The following is a 14458-nucleotide window of genomic DNA, read 5'->3' as shown; positions in this document are numbered from 1 at the left end:
TAACCTCCATGTCGCATCTTCTACCAGTATTTTTTTCATCTGGTAATTAATCAGTGGAGATTTAATTGATTAACAATCATTAACATTTTTGTGAGACCTAAAATTGCTGAATTAAATGTTTCAGGACTTTAAGTGCACTTGCTTTGAGCAGAAGTTCTCAATCATGTGCCATCAAGTGTTCTCATTTTAAATGAATCTCTCCAGCAGCTGTTTTTTTTTGCTGATTTGGACAGCTTCATTCAAAACGAAGAAACTAATCAGTGAAATCTTGAGCTGCGTTTGGAATAACAGACGAGAACTGTACAATTCTTTTTGATATGTGAATATCCTTTGTTGGAGAACTCCTTTGTTTTGAATTGCGGCTTGATGAGCACAGGGAAAAAAAGGGAAAAAAACGACTATCTTACTGCATTCATTTGATTCAGTGATGGAATAGATGAGACATTGAGGGCGTTTTTTATACATTTATTTCAAAGGACATCAGTAATAAAACTATACATGACAGGACTGAGCCGTACCTGCAGATTCATCTACAAGCTGCTGAAAGATTAAAAAACAAAGCAAGGGTCAGAAAGAGAGAGATGGATGAGACAGACATCAGAGATGGGGAGCAAAGTGACAGCAGGCGAGTAAGAAAGTCAGAGCAAAAATTAGGAGAAGTTGACAGACCTGGTTATGTAAACTGAGCACACTCTATGTGAGGTTAACTCCCAATTCATATCTTCCCTTTGCAGGCGACTGCAGATAAATAAATAATCTCTGTCCCTGAAAGCCTAATTAATCCTGCCGTTTTGGGCCCTGCTAATTTCTCATTGATGATAATGACAGTAATTAAATGGGATTGATACTTTAAGGCAATTTAATCACGAGGTAGATGAGATGAGACCGGATGTTTGTGGTTAACTCCGAAGACCACACTGCATGAGGCGAATTCAAAATAAAGTTTACTTGAACATCTGTCAGGAAATTCGGCTTCAGTCTGGCGTCAGTTATGCTCGAATGACACAGTTGACAACTGGAGAAAAAAAAAAATCTGCTGGCGTCACATTTTCGTGGAAAATAAGTCCAAAGGTGATTAGTGTGGTGTTTCTCACTATACTTCCAGAGTAGAAAACTCTAAAGCATCATTATCGTATAGGAGAGGATGGAATGGGAACATCAATTATTTTAGGTCGAAGGCCCAGCCATTTCTGCTGAACTTTTCTGGCTGCAAATGAGAGATCGAAAGCTAGTCTAAATCTTTTATTGCATCAATTTTAGTATTGAATTTACACAGGCACAGTTGAACAATGGACAACAGAAGCCCAGTGTGTTAAAGAATAGGAGGAGAAGAGGTGTTAAGGGTAGCAGTGCTGAGTAACTATCAAAAGGAGGTTTCAGTCAATTTATTTTTTTTATTCTTTGTTTTGCTGGTCAATAACTTTATATCATACCTATAACTAGCAAAGAGGCAAAGGAGCAACAAGTACCATTAAAACTAAGTATCCCATCAAGCCCCTACTCACTCTCCCAGTAAGGGGTTATTGTTATTGGCCTCGGCTGAGGCTGTTTGAGGTTGTGAGTAAAGGTTACACTCTTGACTTGTTGACATTTTCAATGTTTTTTTTCTTAGATGACTGCAACGGAACATCTTTTATGTCTTTTCGCTTCACCTTTTTGCTTGTAATGGCTATATTGATTTAGAGCTGAGATCTTTGAAAAACAGACTTGAAAATAGTCCATTAGTGCAAACAATGTAAAAAGTGTGACTGTCAGGTTGTAAACAACCCAGAGCCCACTTTCTAAACTTTAAGTCTAAAGTGAATGCTTTAAAGTGAAAGCTTTGTTCCATGAGATGCAGCAGATTTCTTGCTATACTAACACCGCCATACTTGCATGTATATTGAACAAGTTATTATTTATTTGTAATGTTCTTGTTCATACCTACAGTCTTATATATCCTGGTGATCACTGTGCCACACCTCAGCAAGGAAAAGTATAGTTGGTTTATTCCTGAAAAGACCAAAGGACTGAGAGATTCTTCCTTTATTTACATAGCTTGCTTACAGGGTTGATGTTTCTTGTTGTTAACTTCAGCTGAACAGAAGATATCTTTTTCAACCAAAGACTGAGGGTTCTTTAAAAATGGCAAATTCAATCCTTGGCAATTAATTTAAACCCTATAATCAATGTGAGCACAGCGAAAAGACAACTAGCTGTATCTAAACTGTTAACATTTACTGTATTTTGAAAAAGATATGATCTTGAATTTGATCATGATGGTGTGGTGGTTAGCGCCGTCGCCTCACAGCAAGAGGGTTCCAGGTTCAACTCCTGGCTGGGGCCTTTCTGTGTGGAGTTTGCATGTTCTCCCCGTGTAAGCGTGGGTTCTCTCCGGGTCCTCCGGCTTCCTCCCATCATCCAAAAGCAAGCATGTTAGGTTAACTGGTGACTCTAAATCCTCCCTAGGAGTGAGTGTGACCATGTATGTGGTTGTCTGTCTCTGTGTGGCCCTGTGATGGCCCGATGACTGCTGGGATAGGCTCCAGCCCCCCCGTGACCCAACCGACGGATTAAGTGGGTATAGAAAATGGATGGATGGATGGAGGCAGTGATAATTGAGAAATGTAATTGTATGAGGTTATTATAGTGTGCTTAGTATGCAGTTGATACTTGGATGATCACGTGCTCTTTGTCTCCTATTGATGGGTTCCCTCATTTGAAGATAAAGCCTCCACCCTCCATGTTTCTCATTTAAATCTTCTTTCACACAGAACACTTAACTGAACTTAAAAGGTACACTGCAGTTATGTCAGTTTACCAGGGGACTCAGGACACAGACGCAGGGTCGTATGGGTTCCAAGAGGGTTTATTATTTAACAAAGCACACAGAGCACAGCAAGGCAGGGCGATCTCCAAGCAGCGCAAAGAAAAGGCTATGAAAAACCTAAGCGCTCTCCTCAGCAACTAAGCGGAGGAGGAGCGCAGCTATGAAAGTTACAAACATAAAACTCTCCAAACTGGGAGGAAAACAAAAGCTATGAACACTTTACAAACAATGTCACGCTCTCCTAACGAGGCGGAATAAAACAAAAGACGCACTCTTAACAAAACAGAGGCACTATGAAACCTTAACGATTAACTCAAACTCTCCTTTAACGGAGGCGACGAGGAAAAGTTACAACGAAAAATCACTCGTTGAAAACGGAGGAAAAACAAGGCTATGAAACTTACCGTGTTAGAATAAATAAACTAAGGCTATGGACAAGAATAATCTACAAAACAAGATAGCACTGCAGGAGGATCGCTCACTGCAGGCTCGTGGAAACTATGGATCAAGGAACAAGACGAATGGCTGGTAATGATGCTCATGTGGAGACAACATACTGGCCCAAGACAAGGGAAACGCAGACTATTTGAACACATGAGGGACCAAGGGGAACAGGTGGAAACACTTGGGAATCAGGGAAGACAATGAGACGCTTGACACGGGAGGAAGGGCAAGATAACTGAAACGAGAGGAGAAGGTCAGTGCTTTCAAAATAAAACAGGAAATGACGAGACAAGACATGGAACAGAACATAAACTGTGACAAGTTATATTACCATACCACTGGTATCATACTGTAGGTCATACTATAGCACTGAAATTACAATCATGTTTCATTCATTAAATCAAAAGAACATACAGGAACAGGAGCATTGTCATGCTAAAACTCTACAGTCTCACGGGAGTTTATCTCGAGAAATACGATCAGATATTCAATGTTCTCAATTTCTGACATTCAGCTTCCATCCTTCCTGTCAAAGTAACAATTAAAGTTGTAGTTTGCATCATCGAAAACAATCTCTGTCGTCACAGCTTCAGTTTCCGTCTCCCTGGAGACAGAAGCATGGCTGTCAGTAACTGAAAGCGCTATCAAAGAGGAGTCTCCGTGCAGACTGAGGTGCTGTCCGTGGTGCTGAAGAACTTTTCTCACAGTTATGCATCAGTGTTGATTATTATGTCCCTTTCAGGTACTCTCTTACACTTTTAAGTTTTGGGATGGGTTTTTGTAATGTTGCTGTAACTGGCAGGGGTCCAGGCTTCATTTCACTGCAACATAAAACTCCCCAGGTGTAGGACATTGCTCCTTTGTAGCCTTGAATACTAAAAAGTTCACACACATATGCAGGAAATGAAATAATTTGAACACCTCATGAGGAAATTACTTTGAATTCTCAGTTCCAATGACAAACGCTGCCAGCGAGATAGGTCCTATTAAGCTGATTGCCAATTACCTTTACCAGCTACTCATTTGTCTGCTATAAAGGGGTCTGTCAATCAACACTTTGATAAGCAAGTTTTCAAAGCAACATGACTTAATTAACAGAATGGAAAGTGGCCAAATCATATGTACTGAACATGCATAGATGTTAAAGAACCAAAAAATCCAAAACATAAACTCATTCAGTGGCACATTTAAGAAGTTACTGTGTGTGAATTATTACTGGACTTTCAAACATAGACTTAAATACACCAAGGTGGATGTTTATCATTTTCCGTTTCTGGACAATACATTTAAAGCAAGTCTTACATGCAACAGCTACCAAATGTACCATTTCAACCAAACTATATCATGTGTGTAAGACAGACATAATGCTGGAATTGGCTCAGAAAACACTTGTTATTCCAGAGTGCAATGAACAGATAATATATCCCATTTTGCTTTAACAGTAGTCACATTAGCATCAGTCCTAGTTAAAAAAACAACAACAACTGAAATAGAAGTGTTTATTTTGTGTCCCTATGCATTTGACAGTTTTAAGAGCCTTACCACCATTTTCAACACTTTTTTTTAACAAAACAAAGGAATAAAAGCAGATGACACAGCTTATTATTCAACCCTCGCCCCAGGCAATCATGGTGCATAGACAAAATAGTAAAATACACATTTTCCAGATACGATTTTCACGTACAATAGTAGGAAAATCATTCTGCAAGGCATCTCTTTCATTTTTGAACACCAGCACCTTCAATCTTGCAGTCTTCCATCTGCCTAAAATAAGATGCAACCTTTTAAGACTGCATATTAACCACTTTCCTTGGTCTAAAAACACTCCTAGCTGCTGTTGTCAATTCAAACAGAACAGAACAGAAAATTAACCTTTTGATACATCTGGTATCTGTCCCTTAGCATGCATGGAAAAAGAGTCACACCAGCAACTCAGAACCTCCATCAGATGAAAAATAAAAGAATTAAATTATCTTAGGTGCCTAAAACTTTTCCATTTTAATGCACATGTCCTGAGAAACAGTCTAAGGAGGAGTAAAGACAAGTGTAAACTGTACCTGTAAGGATGAGTTGTATTTAGACATGGAACCATAATGAAAAAAGAATGTGACTTCCTCAGAATATTGAGTTTTTACCTTTTTTTATTGCCAATATATTTTATTTAAGTGAAACGCAGTCCAAGTCAACACTGCTGAATAGTAGTGAAAACGGCTTGCTGAGATCTAGTGAATTTGAAGACCGTAACATAAAGAATGATTCCCCATTTTCATGCTCATTAAACCATGAAGTTATCGCTTGTTTCCTGGAGCTCATGTTTTTTCACTCATTCATTCAGAATATTCCTTTGATTTATCACCTGGCTTTGGTGGTATAATGTGGTTCTAGTTTCATTAAAGTCTGTATCCACCACCTCTATAAAGAGTTTTTCAGGCTCCAGAATATAAAAATTTGCACTTCAGTGAAGCCCTTATTTTCTAAAGCTTTGCCACAGCTCAGGTGTCCTGGTTATCCGATGCTCAGTATTTTTTTATTCTTCTCTTTCTGCACCGCATGTCTTCATCTGCCACAATCCAACTGGCAGGTTGTCTTGATTTGGACACTCTTGAGATCCCAGTGTAACAAACAAAGAGTACCACCTGCACCCTGCTTATGCAGATGTGGCTCATCTCATTCACAGATGGGTCTGAGCTGTCTTCCTCCCACAGCCTCAGGCAGTGAACCTCACCGAGTGCATGTTTTCTCACACACACACAGACGTGCACGTAAACACTGACTGTCAAAGCCCAACAAAAACGTGGGACACAACAGAGACAAATATGTCAGTGCCTCAGGCTTGGGCTGCTATCATCATCTCGAGAAAGCTGTTGTGGTGTGAGGCTAAAACAACAACGTCTGCTTATTGATTCTGACAGTCTGTGTGCCGACTGCTACCAAATGTGTGTTTGTATAATCACATTGATGTTGTGGAATCTGTGAAAAAAGCAATAGAATGATCCATGATCATGATGTTTTGCAGTAGCAATTTTAAACCCAGCCTTCCCCTCGCCACACTTTCTAAAGGAGGTTATGTTCGCTTCCTGTTTTTGACTGATATAGGTAAAAGTTCAAGAAACAGAGGGCCAAAAGACACCAATGAAAGAGTCCTTGAAGAACTGTAACTGTTTTATGCTAAATTAAACAAATTATGTTATTGTTTTATGGTTCATAATTTTGATGATGAAATTAATTAGGCCTTATCTTCTCTCACCAGGCCTTGTTTTTTGTGTGTTTGCACACTTAAAACTCCTGACAGTTTCTTTACTTTGAATCTATTCTCTTTATCCTTCTAAACCATCTGTTCATTTTTAGAAAACAGCCTCTTGTTGAATAAATTACTCATCGTGTTAATAGCAGCAAGCAAAACATGAGCATTAGCCTGGCTTCTCATCTTAATGTCACGCTTTGGGACATGCTTCCAGCGCCATGTTCTGTACGTCTTCGTCTCACCACAAATCATGACATTTAATGATCATTACAAGGCTATGACACTGACTGGAACCAGCAAGTAAGGTAAAACCAAAGGCCATTACTGGATTCACTGAAGTGTTGTGCCTTTCCCCAGTTCTAAATGCATTTGAAGTGACATAGAAAGAGAAAAATGTAACAAGCACTGTCAGAAATAGTGCTGTTAGAAGAGAATAGCCCAAGCACATTGTACAGTACAAAATTTTTCCTTCAACAAACAACAGAATAAGTGTGCAAAGCAACGATTAATGCATTTCAAAGACAGAAATGTCAATGGAGAAAATAAAGGAGATAAACTGTAAAATGAAAAAAATGCATACATAATAAAAACTGCAAAGATGTTAGAACTCGCTTCAACACCCACACGGACAGTTTTCCAGCCAAGCTTTGTGCTCTTAGTATTCTGGCTGATTTTGTGTTCTACGAATAGATTTTTTTTTTTTTAAAACTGAGTTGTAACTGAATTTTAATAATTTAAATTTGGATAATACCTATCATTAGCAGTGCCGGATTATAATTAGACTATAATAGGAACAAAATGGATTAAGAGGGAAAACCACTATGAGTCAACTCGTAACCCCTTGTGTAAAACACACTGCTTGGTTTCATAGGGTAAAGCTAAGCTGATAAAAATTAATATTAATACAATCCATGGAGGTCACCACTCTGTAACTGAGTTAAATACAATCTCAATGCTGATGTGTGACTTCTCACGTTAACATTACCTGCAAGGTGTTGGTTTGTCTGGGCTCAGGGGAAACCCAGACAAACAGGGAAGGAAGGGGAGAAGATGCGCAGGAGAAGTGTGACTCTACACAAAACTCACCGGGATCAGAATTCACAGCCAGGACAGTGAAACCCCAAAAAACACAGCAAAGCAAAGCAGCTGTTTTCCCTTTGGATAACTCTTAAATATGTGTACAGTAAGTATTTTATTCCTGTAACTTCAGTAAAAATGTCCCAACTGGGACTTCATGTTCCTGTCAACTCAAATAGACCTACAGTATAAGAATCAGTGACTTAATGACATATAGTGGAGCAATTTAGCAGACACTTTTCTCCAAAGCGACTTGCAAATGAGTATATAACATTGCAGCTAACAATAAGCTACATAGGAAACCACGAGTCAGACTCTGTCAGAGGTAACAGTGTTGAGATAGACTGCAGGTATAGAGGAAAGTACAGGGTAAGTGCTGGGATAGGAGATGCTCTCTGAAGGGCTGGGTCTTCAAGAGTTTCTTGAAGATAGACAGGGATGCCCCTGTTCTTGTAGCACTTGGTAGGTCATTCCACCATTGTGGAACGACACATGAAAAGAGTCTGGATTGTCTTAAGTGTGGTGTAGGCACCGGTAAACCACAACCCTGTGATGACCGGATGTCTTCAACTGCAACTAATTGAGAACTAAGATGGTTCAAACTGCAAGCCTGTCAGTCAAAGAAATATCTGATACCAGATTCACAGTAAAGATAACTTAAGTCTTTCACAGAATACTTAGCTGGTGGTTGAATGAAACATCTGTTTATCTTCAATAAAATGTCAGTGCTGCATTTTACAGTATTGACCACAATATCTTACTATCTCTTAATCATACAGTGTCCTCCACACATATCAGAGTTATTTATGGTGTTCCACAGGGTTCTAATCAGGACCTATATCGTTCCCTTTATATATGTTTCCTTTGGGAAATATTTTCAGAAAATATGACATTTGTCTCCACAAATCTCCTTCTCTTTGTGCAACTCTACAAAACTAAGCAGTTACTTTAATTATTGGTCAGCCTTGGAGACATAAAGGCGTGGATGTCCCATGACTTTTTTAGCTTCATCTGAAGTCAGGCAAAACTGAGATATTTGTATTCATCTGGAGTGCATTACCTTGGCTTCCAGTACAACCTTGGGGTTATTTCTGACTAAATTACAAAAATCAAAAGCCTCCTTTTCAATATCCCTGAAAACCTTGTCAAAAAACTAGGCAGATTACTATAATGCCTATTTTTTTTTTTTACCTCGGTGTCCAATTAATCACCTCAAAAACCTCCAGCTGATTGAATGCACTGCAGCTACAGTATTGACTGGTACCACAGAGAGGGATCTCATCTCTCTGTTTTAGCTTTTCTACACTGGCCTCCTGTAAAGTTTAGAATAGTATCCAGAATCCCTCTTGATACATACAAAGGCAGACCTAGCTCCATCTTAGCTGAGAAAGCCATCGTTACGTATCATTTAACAAGAACTCTTTGTTCTCAGAATGCTGGCCTGCTTTTCGTTCACAGAAATTTTTGTACTGGAGAGGAAGGAAGAACTTTTAGTCTTCAGGTTCCTTTCCTGAGAAATCTGCTCCAAGTCTCTTTAAGACAAAGCCTTAATTCACCTTTTCTGAATAGCTTAATCCACTAATCCCTCAAGTAGCTGCTTGTTTTAACGTCCTACTTTGTTCTTGTGTATTTTTTACCTTTTAGTTTTGTGTATTTTCTTTTCTTCTGCTTTTAATGTATTTTTTAAGTTTTTGTGTTTTTTCGCTTGTGTTTTTATAAGTTAGTGTCTCAGATTTGTAAAGCAATTTGGGTTGCACTCATGTTTTAAGTGTCCTATTATAAAATTGAGTATTGATTACCTTCAGTGGCAGATCTAGGATTTTTCTGAGTTATGGGCCGTCATGGGCCAAGTATTTGTCCAACATCATTCGAGATGTTCAAATCTTCTTCTGTAAGCTTTCTTCACGCTGGACATTCCTATTTGGCTCATTAGCGCCATTAGTGTTTCGGCATGGAATTGCATCTACCTATAATCACCAATTAGATTTCAGCTACCCTGTGCCCAATGCCCCTGTGGCCCGCCCCTAGAACCCCCCCTGAGTACCTTACTTCCCAGCCTTTCTGAATCTTAACCAAGTACCTTTAGAAATGAACACGCAAGTACTTTCAATCCACAATAACGTAGTACAAATGAAATAAAGTAAAAAAATATTTGGTGAGAAACAACGTTCTCAAAGTTCGATGTGAACGAGTCTCTTGCTTCAGAGCCAAATTTCTATCCTCTTCCTGCCTTCCAACGTTATTACTCAGCGCACGCTATTTGTTGATTGGCCAGTGCAATAAAAGGATGTTTTCCTTTCACTGCATCACTTAGCACTGAAGAATAACTGGCAATATGCTATAGTTCGTTGTGCATTCGAAAGTAACAATAAAAAGTACCCTGTGCCTTGAAAACTGATGCGGAAGTCTGTTGACCAAGTATCAGTATGCGACAAGTGAGAATGTATAAAAGTAATGTATGGAACGCCTTTTACCACAAACACTTTTCAGGCCATGAATACACATGAAATTTTCAAAAAGAGTCGAGCCTGATATGATGAAGGGGGAATTCATTATTAATGCAAGACATAATTTAGCTGTAAACAAAGCCGTCCATTTCAATGTGCTTGGATTTCCCTTCCCCACACGTACAGTGAGAGTCTGAATTTCATCTTCAGTACAATTGAGCTTCATAGCCAAAAACTGGTGTTGGAAACACTGTTATTATATTGAAATGATTAACTGAAGACCTCATTCATTCATGGCTAAAAATGGGTGTGTAATTTGGGTACGTGTATATGCAGACAATTTTTTGATGATCGAGATTCATAGACGGAAGTCACGCATGTGCACAGCATACAGTTTAAGTTATGAATCTGGTGTTTTATGCATTCGGCACCTAGTTATTTTAAATTTGATTCATAATATACTTTTTCAAAGATTTTTTTCTGAATGATCTGAGACTCTATAGGTCTCAGTTAGCATGTTAATTGTTAAAGTTCATGACAGTACAATTAGAAAAAGACTGGGGTGTCATATTTTCATCTGACAATTGATTGCTATCCTAATAACTGATAGTAAGTGTGGCTTCTCTCTAAAAAGAAAATGGCAGCAATACCTGGTAAGGTCTAGAGTATTTTTGTTATGTCCTTACACATAACCTCAGAATTAAAAGAGGGTGTACTTTCTATATGACAAGACAAAAGTCAGAGTTTATTAACGGGTGACACTTTTTGTAACAAAATGTATAATTCATTCACCCAGACACACAAAAACACATCTTTTTCAAGGCATTTGAATCAACACACAAGGCTGTTGTTTCCTTGGCAGCCTTTCAGGAACATGCCCTTGTGTTTTTTCAGACTTAGAGAGGAAAACACTTAAACATAGAAATCTAAAACGCGGGCAATCTGTACTTCAGAAACGATTCTTTTGTCCTCTAAATTTAGTTTTAGTTTTCAGAGATTGTTTCTAAGGAATTACAGGCAGAAGTCAAGTTGCATTTTTAAAGTCAAGTGTTACAGCATAAAGGTAATTCTGGTAATTGCCCGAGTCCTCTCCAGATTTCAGATAAGTGTGGAATTTCAGTTGTCATCAGATACTTGACATTATTGAGCAGCAAAGGGGATAAAAAGAGGTGAAAGGTTTAATCTCCTCCGTCAAAGAGCTCTTTGAACTACAACAGCTTAGTATAATCTGATCCTTCATACCACATGAATATATTTGTCTTGGATACATTTTCAAAAGAAGAATCAATAAAGAAAATATGTGCTTAATATGTCTTATTTATAGGACGCTGAGCAATGGAATCATCCTGCATAGAATTTGATAGATTTTAGGGATTACTTAATATAACAAATGTCATAGAAACTTGAGGTCAAGCAGTCACATTGTAATGTAAGCCCTTTTTTTGAAAGTACAGATTTCTGAAATATGTTCCTGTGCTGGTTTTGATGCTGCACTGCTGGAAGGACTTCTGCTCCTAGCAATTTTTAACATCTGTTATAATGCATAAACATGATAACAGGAAAGTTGTTAACCTCTTGGAGTAGCTAACTGAGCTTTCCAAAGCCCAAGTAATGCCTGGAATGAGAAATCAAGATGAGTTGAAGAGGAGACGTCTAGGATGGATAACTGGAACAATACGGATTAAAAAGAGCCGGAAGTTTAAACCAAAGCTTGGACTCCTAATGAGGACACAGCTGGAAGATCAGTCTGCAGGAACAGCTAACAACTCCCTCCTACATGGTCAGACAGAGACTGCAGACAGAGCGGTAACAGTAAAGAAGGAGGATTACAGAGTTTGGTAGCAACAGATGGTGTAATCCTGGACATGTCACTCAGAAATAGTGCCTCTGCACCTCAGATGTTGAACTGTTGTTTTTACTGAGAGAGTTCACCTGTGCTACCTGCCGACGCTGCATGTGCACTCATCAGCTAAGTTGTTGCCAAGATACAAGCATGACACCCTATTTCTATTTCTATTTCTATTTTACTTTGTTATTGAGCTATAAGAATATCATAACTTTAACAATGATTAATTCTGCAGCAAAATAATTTCCCTTTAGGGATCAATAAAGTATTATTTGAATTGGATTCAATTTATAAACAATACTCAATGTCCAGCGATACACTGTATACATAATAGTGCAAATTATCAGGGAAATAATAATGTGTAAGCTGTATGAGAAGTCAATGCGATGTATGAATCTGCACAGGACAGTGTTTGTGGAAGTGGAGCTGATTGTGATGCAATGTGGCATAATGAACATGTTTGTCAGTTGTTTGAGAAAGTGATGGTGAGGAGGAGGAAGCTGCTCCCCTACTGTTACTGGTTTTAGTGCCAGTGGGAAGGAGTTGAAGAAGGTTGTGTTTCAAATGTGAAGTGTCAGCAATGACTTTCCCTGTAGCTTTCCTGGTTCTTGATAAGTACAAGTCCTGGAAGGACGACAAGGGTGTCCCAGTGGCTTTATATCAGCTGTCCTTACTGTTTGCTGCAGCCTATTTCTATCCTTGACTAATTAAAAGTAAAATTTGGATTTGTTAGACTAGATTGCTATTGTTCTGTCATTTATAATGAGCAGTATTTAGATATTTTTGGTGTTTAATTTTGACATCACATTACTTTCTTTTATCTTATTAAAGAGCTAACTTTTTGATGAGATCTAACATAGAGACTAACAGGTACTCAGCAGATCTCCCTCCTACTGAAGTGTCCTTAAGAAAGATATCTGTTCAATCACTTCTTTGTGAACATGAGCATCAGACATATACAGAAAATGTAAATGAATCCTCCCTCCGCTCCATCCGGCAGCTGTTTGTTTTCTCTGGACCATTCACTTTTATGAAGACACCAGAGGATTTGTTCTGCTCGAGAGGGATTTAGCCCGTCTATTGGTATTAAAAATAAATCTCTCCTTGTGTTGCCTGTACATTATTACATTTTGCCTGTAAGGCTCCATATCATTTCCCTGATAACACCATGCTAACGAGTGTGGAACGCCTAGAGGAGAACGCTCATCCTTAGCAACATTAACCCTTACCCAGATGATCTCAGAATCAGCCATAGGATGAGGACACGGAGCAGCAACATCCCAATGTTGGACCAGGGAGGCAGTGTTGCACAGATGAGATTACCAAATGACTTCCAGCTTGTCTATCATGACCTATTTATCTTGGTCCAGTAGTGTGCACCAACAACCTAAAGTGCTTAAATGACAGAAGATTAACAATAACCCTTTCCCGGAAAAACCTCAGTTAGATCCTGTATTCTGTGGGTTCAAAAGGATTATTACTCTCTGATAGCTGAATCCATTTAAACAAGGGAGTTTATATCCTGAGGCTAGTCTGCTAGTCTGCTGGCTCAGCCCAGAGGATCTCTGTGTGTTACAGTTTGCAGGAATTATTGTAAAACATATATCTGGATTTGTTTAACATTTCCTCTGATGCCTGCATTGTTCCACTGGAAGTTATAATCGTCTTTACTTTTTCAGCCTACAGCATACAACTCTCATATGCTATAGATTTGATTATGAAGGTTTTTATCTTTCACCCTTAGTCTTAATCAGATAGATAAAACTCTACATGTAAACAGATATAGTCATTAAACCTTGAATTTAGCTAAGTAACGACTTTCCTGTCAGGACATAATAAAGACCTGGTAAGGACCAGATGATTTTTTATTAGAACTGTTACAATGACTGTAGATAAACTGTGGGATACTGATTTATAAATTGAAAAATGATTGATTGCTTCCTTTTATAAGTCATGATGCGCTGAGCAGAAAGAATTGGTCTTATTGGTCAATAAAGACCTTAATTTACAGTCCTTGTCACATGCATTGGCATTATATAATTTCCACTTAAACTGCTTTCAGACTGAATTCAAATAGATTCATAAGAATATTTTGATAAATTGTCAAAAGTTACTGAAAAACAACTTAGAATTCCAGGCAGTGTGTCACTCTTTTGCCCAGTCCATTTATTTACTGCTTTTTCATTCATTTACTGATTGATAAATTAGTTTGTTTGGTCTTGTTTCCAGGTGTCCGGATGGCCCTCGGCCAAGCACAATGCGACCATGTCAGCTGCCCTGCAAGAAGGACTGTGTCATGACCCCATTTAGCAACTGGACAGATTGTTCGGTTACCTGTGATTCAGGTTAGTGGCGAAAAAATGAATGCTTACAATGAGAAATGTTGACAAATTTAAGTTTTTTCTTTTGGTATTGTTTACTGTTACATATTTACCACCCTGGCTTTGATGGTTTTTCACTATTTAGTTAAGTAATGAACACATATGGGCAGAAACATACAGTGTTTACAATTATAGCAACAGGATTAATACCAATAGAAGATGATAGTCAATTAAACTCGTTGTGCTTTAACTCTTTTGTGATGGCAAATG

At 38.4% G+C, this 14458-nt stretch overlaps 1 protein-coding gene across 1 annotated transcript in view; it reads left to right on the top strand.

Moving 5' to 3' along the window:
* The window catches only part of thsd7ab (thrombospondin, type I, domain containing 7Ab), a 172157-nt gene that overhangs the window by 97014 nt on the left and 60685 nt on the right, over positions 1-14458 (top strand). Inside the window, exon 10 of the mRNA XM_072393679.1 lies at positions 14097-14212. Coding sequence (XP_072249780.1) covers positions 14097-14212 — 116 coding nt within the window. The remainder of the gene's footprint in view (positions 1-14096; positions 14213-14458) is intronic.

This window comes from Leuresthes tenuis, unplaced genomic scaffold, assembly GCF_036924035.1.
Source record: "Leuresthes tenuis unplaced genomic scaffold, fLeuTen1.0.hap1 SCAF_10, whole genome shotgun sequence".
NCBI lineage: Eukaryota > Metazoa > Chordata > Actinopteri > Atheriniformes > Atherinopsidae > Leuresthes > Leuresthes tenuis.
The sequence above is the reverse complement of the archived record's forward strand: the minus strand, read 5'-3'. Positions and strand labels throughout refer to the sequence as shown.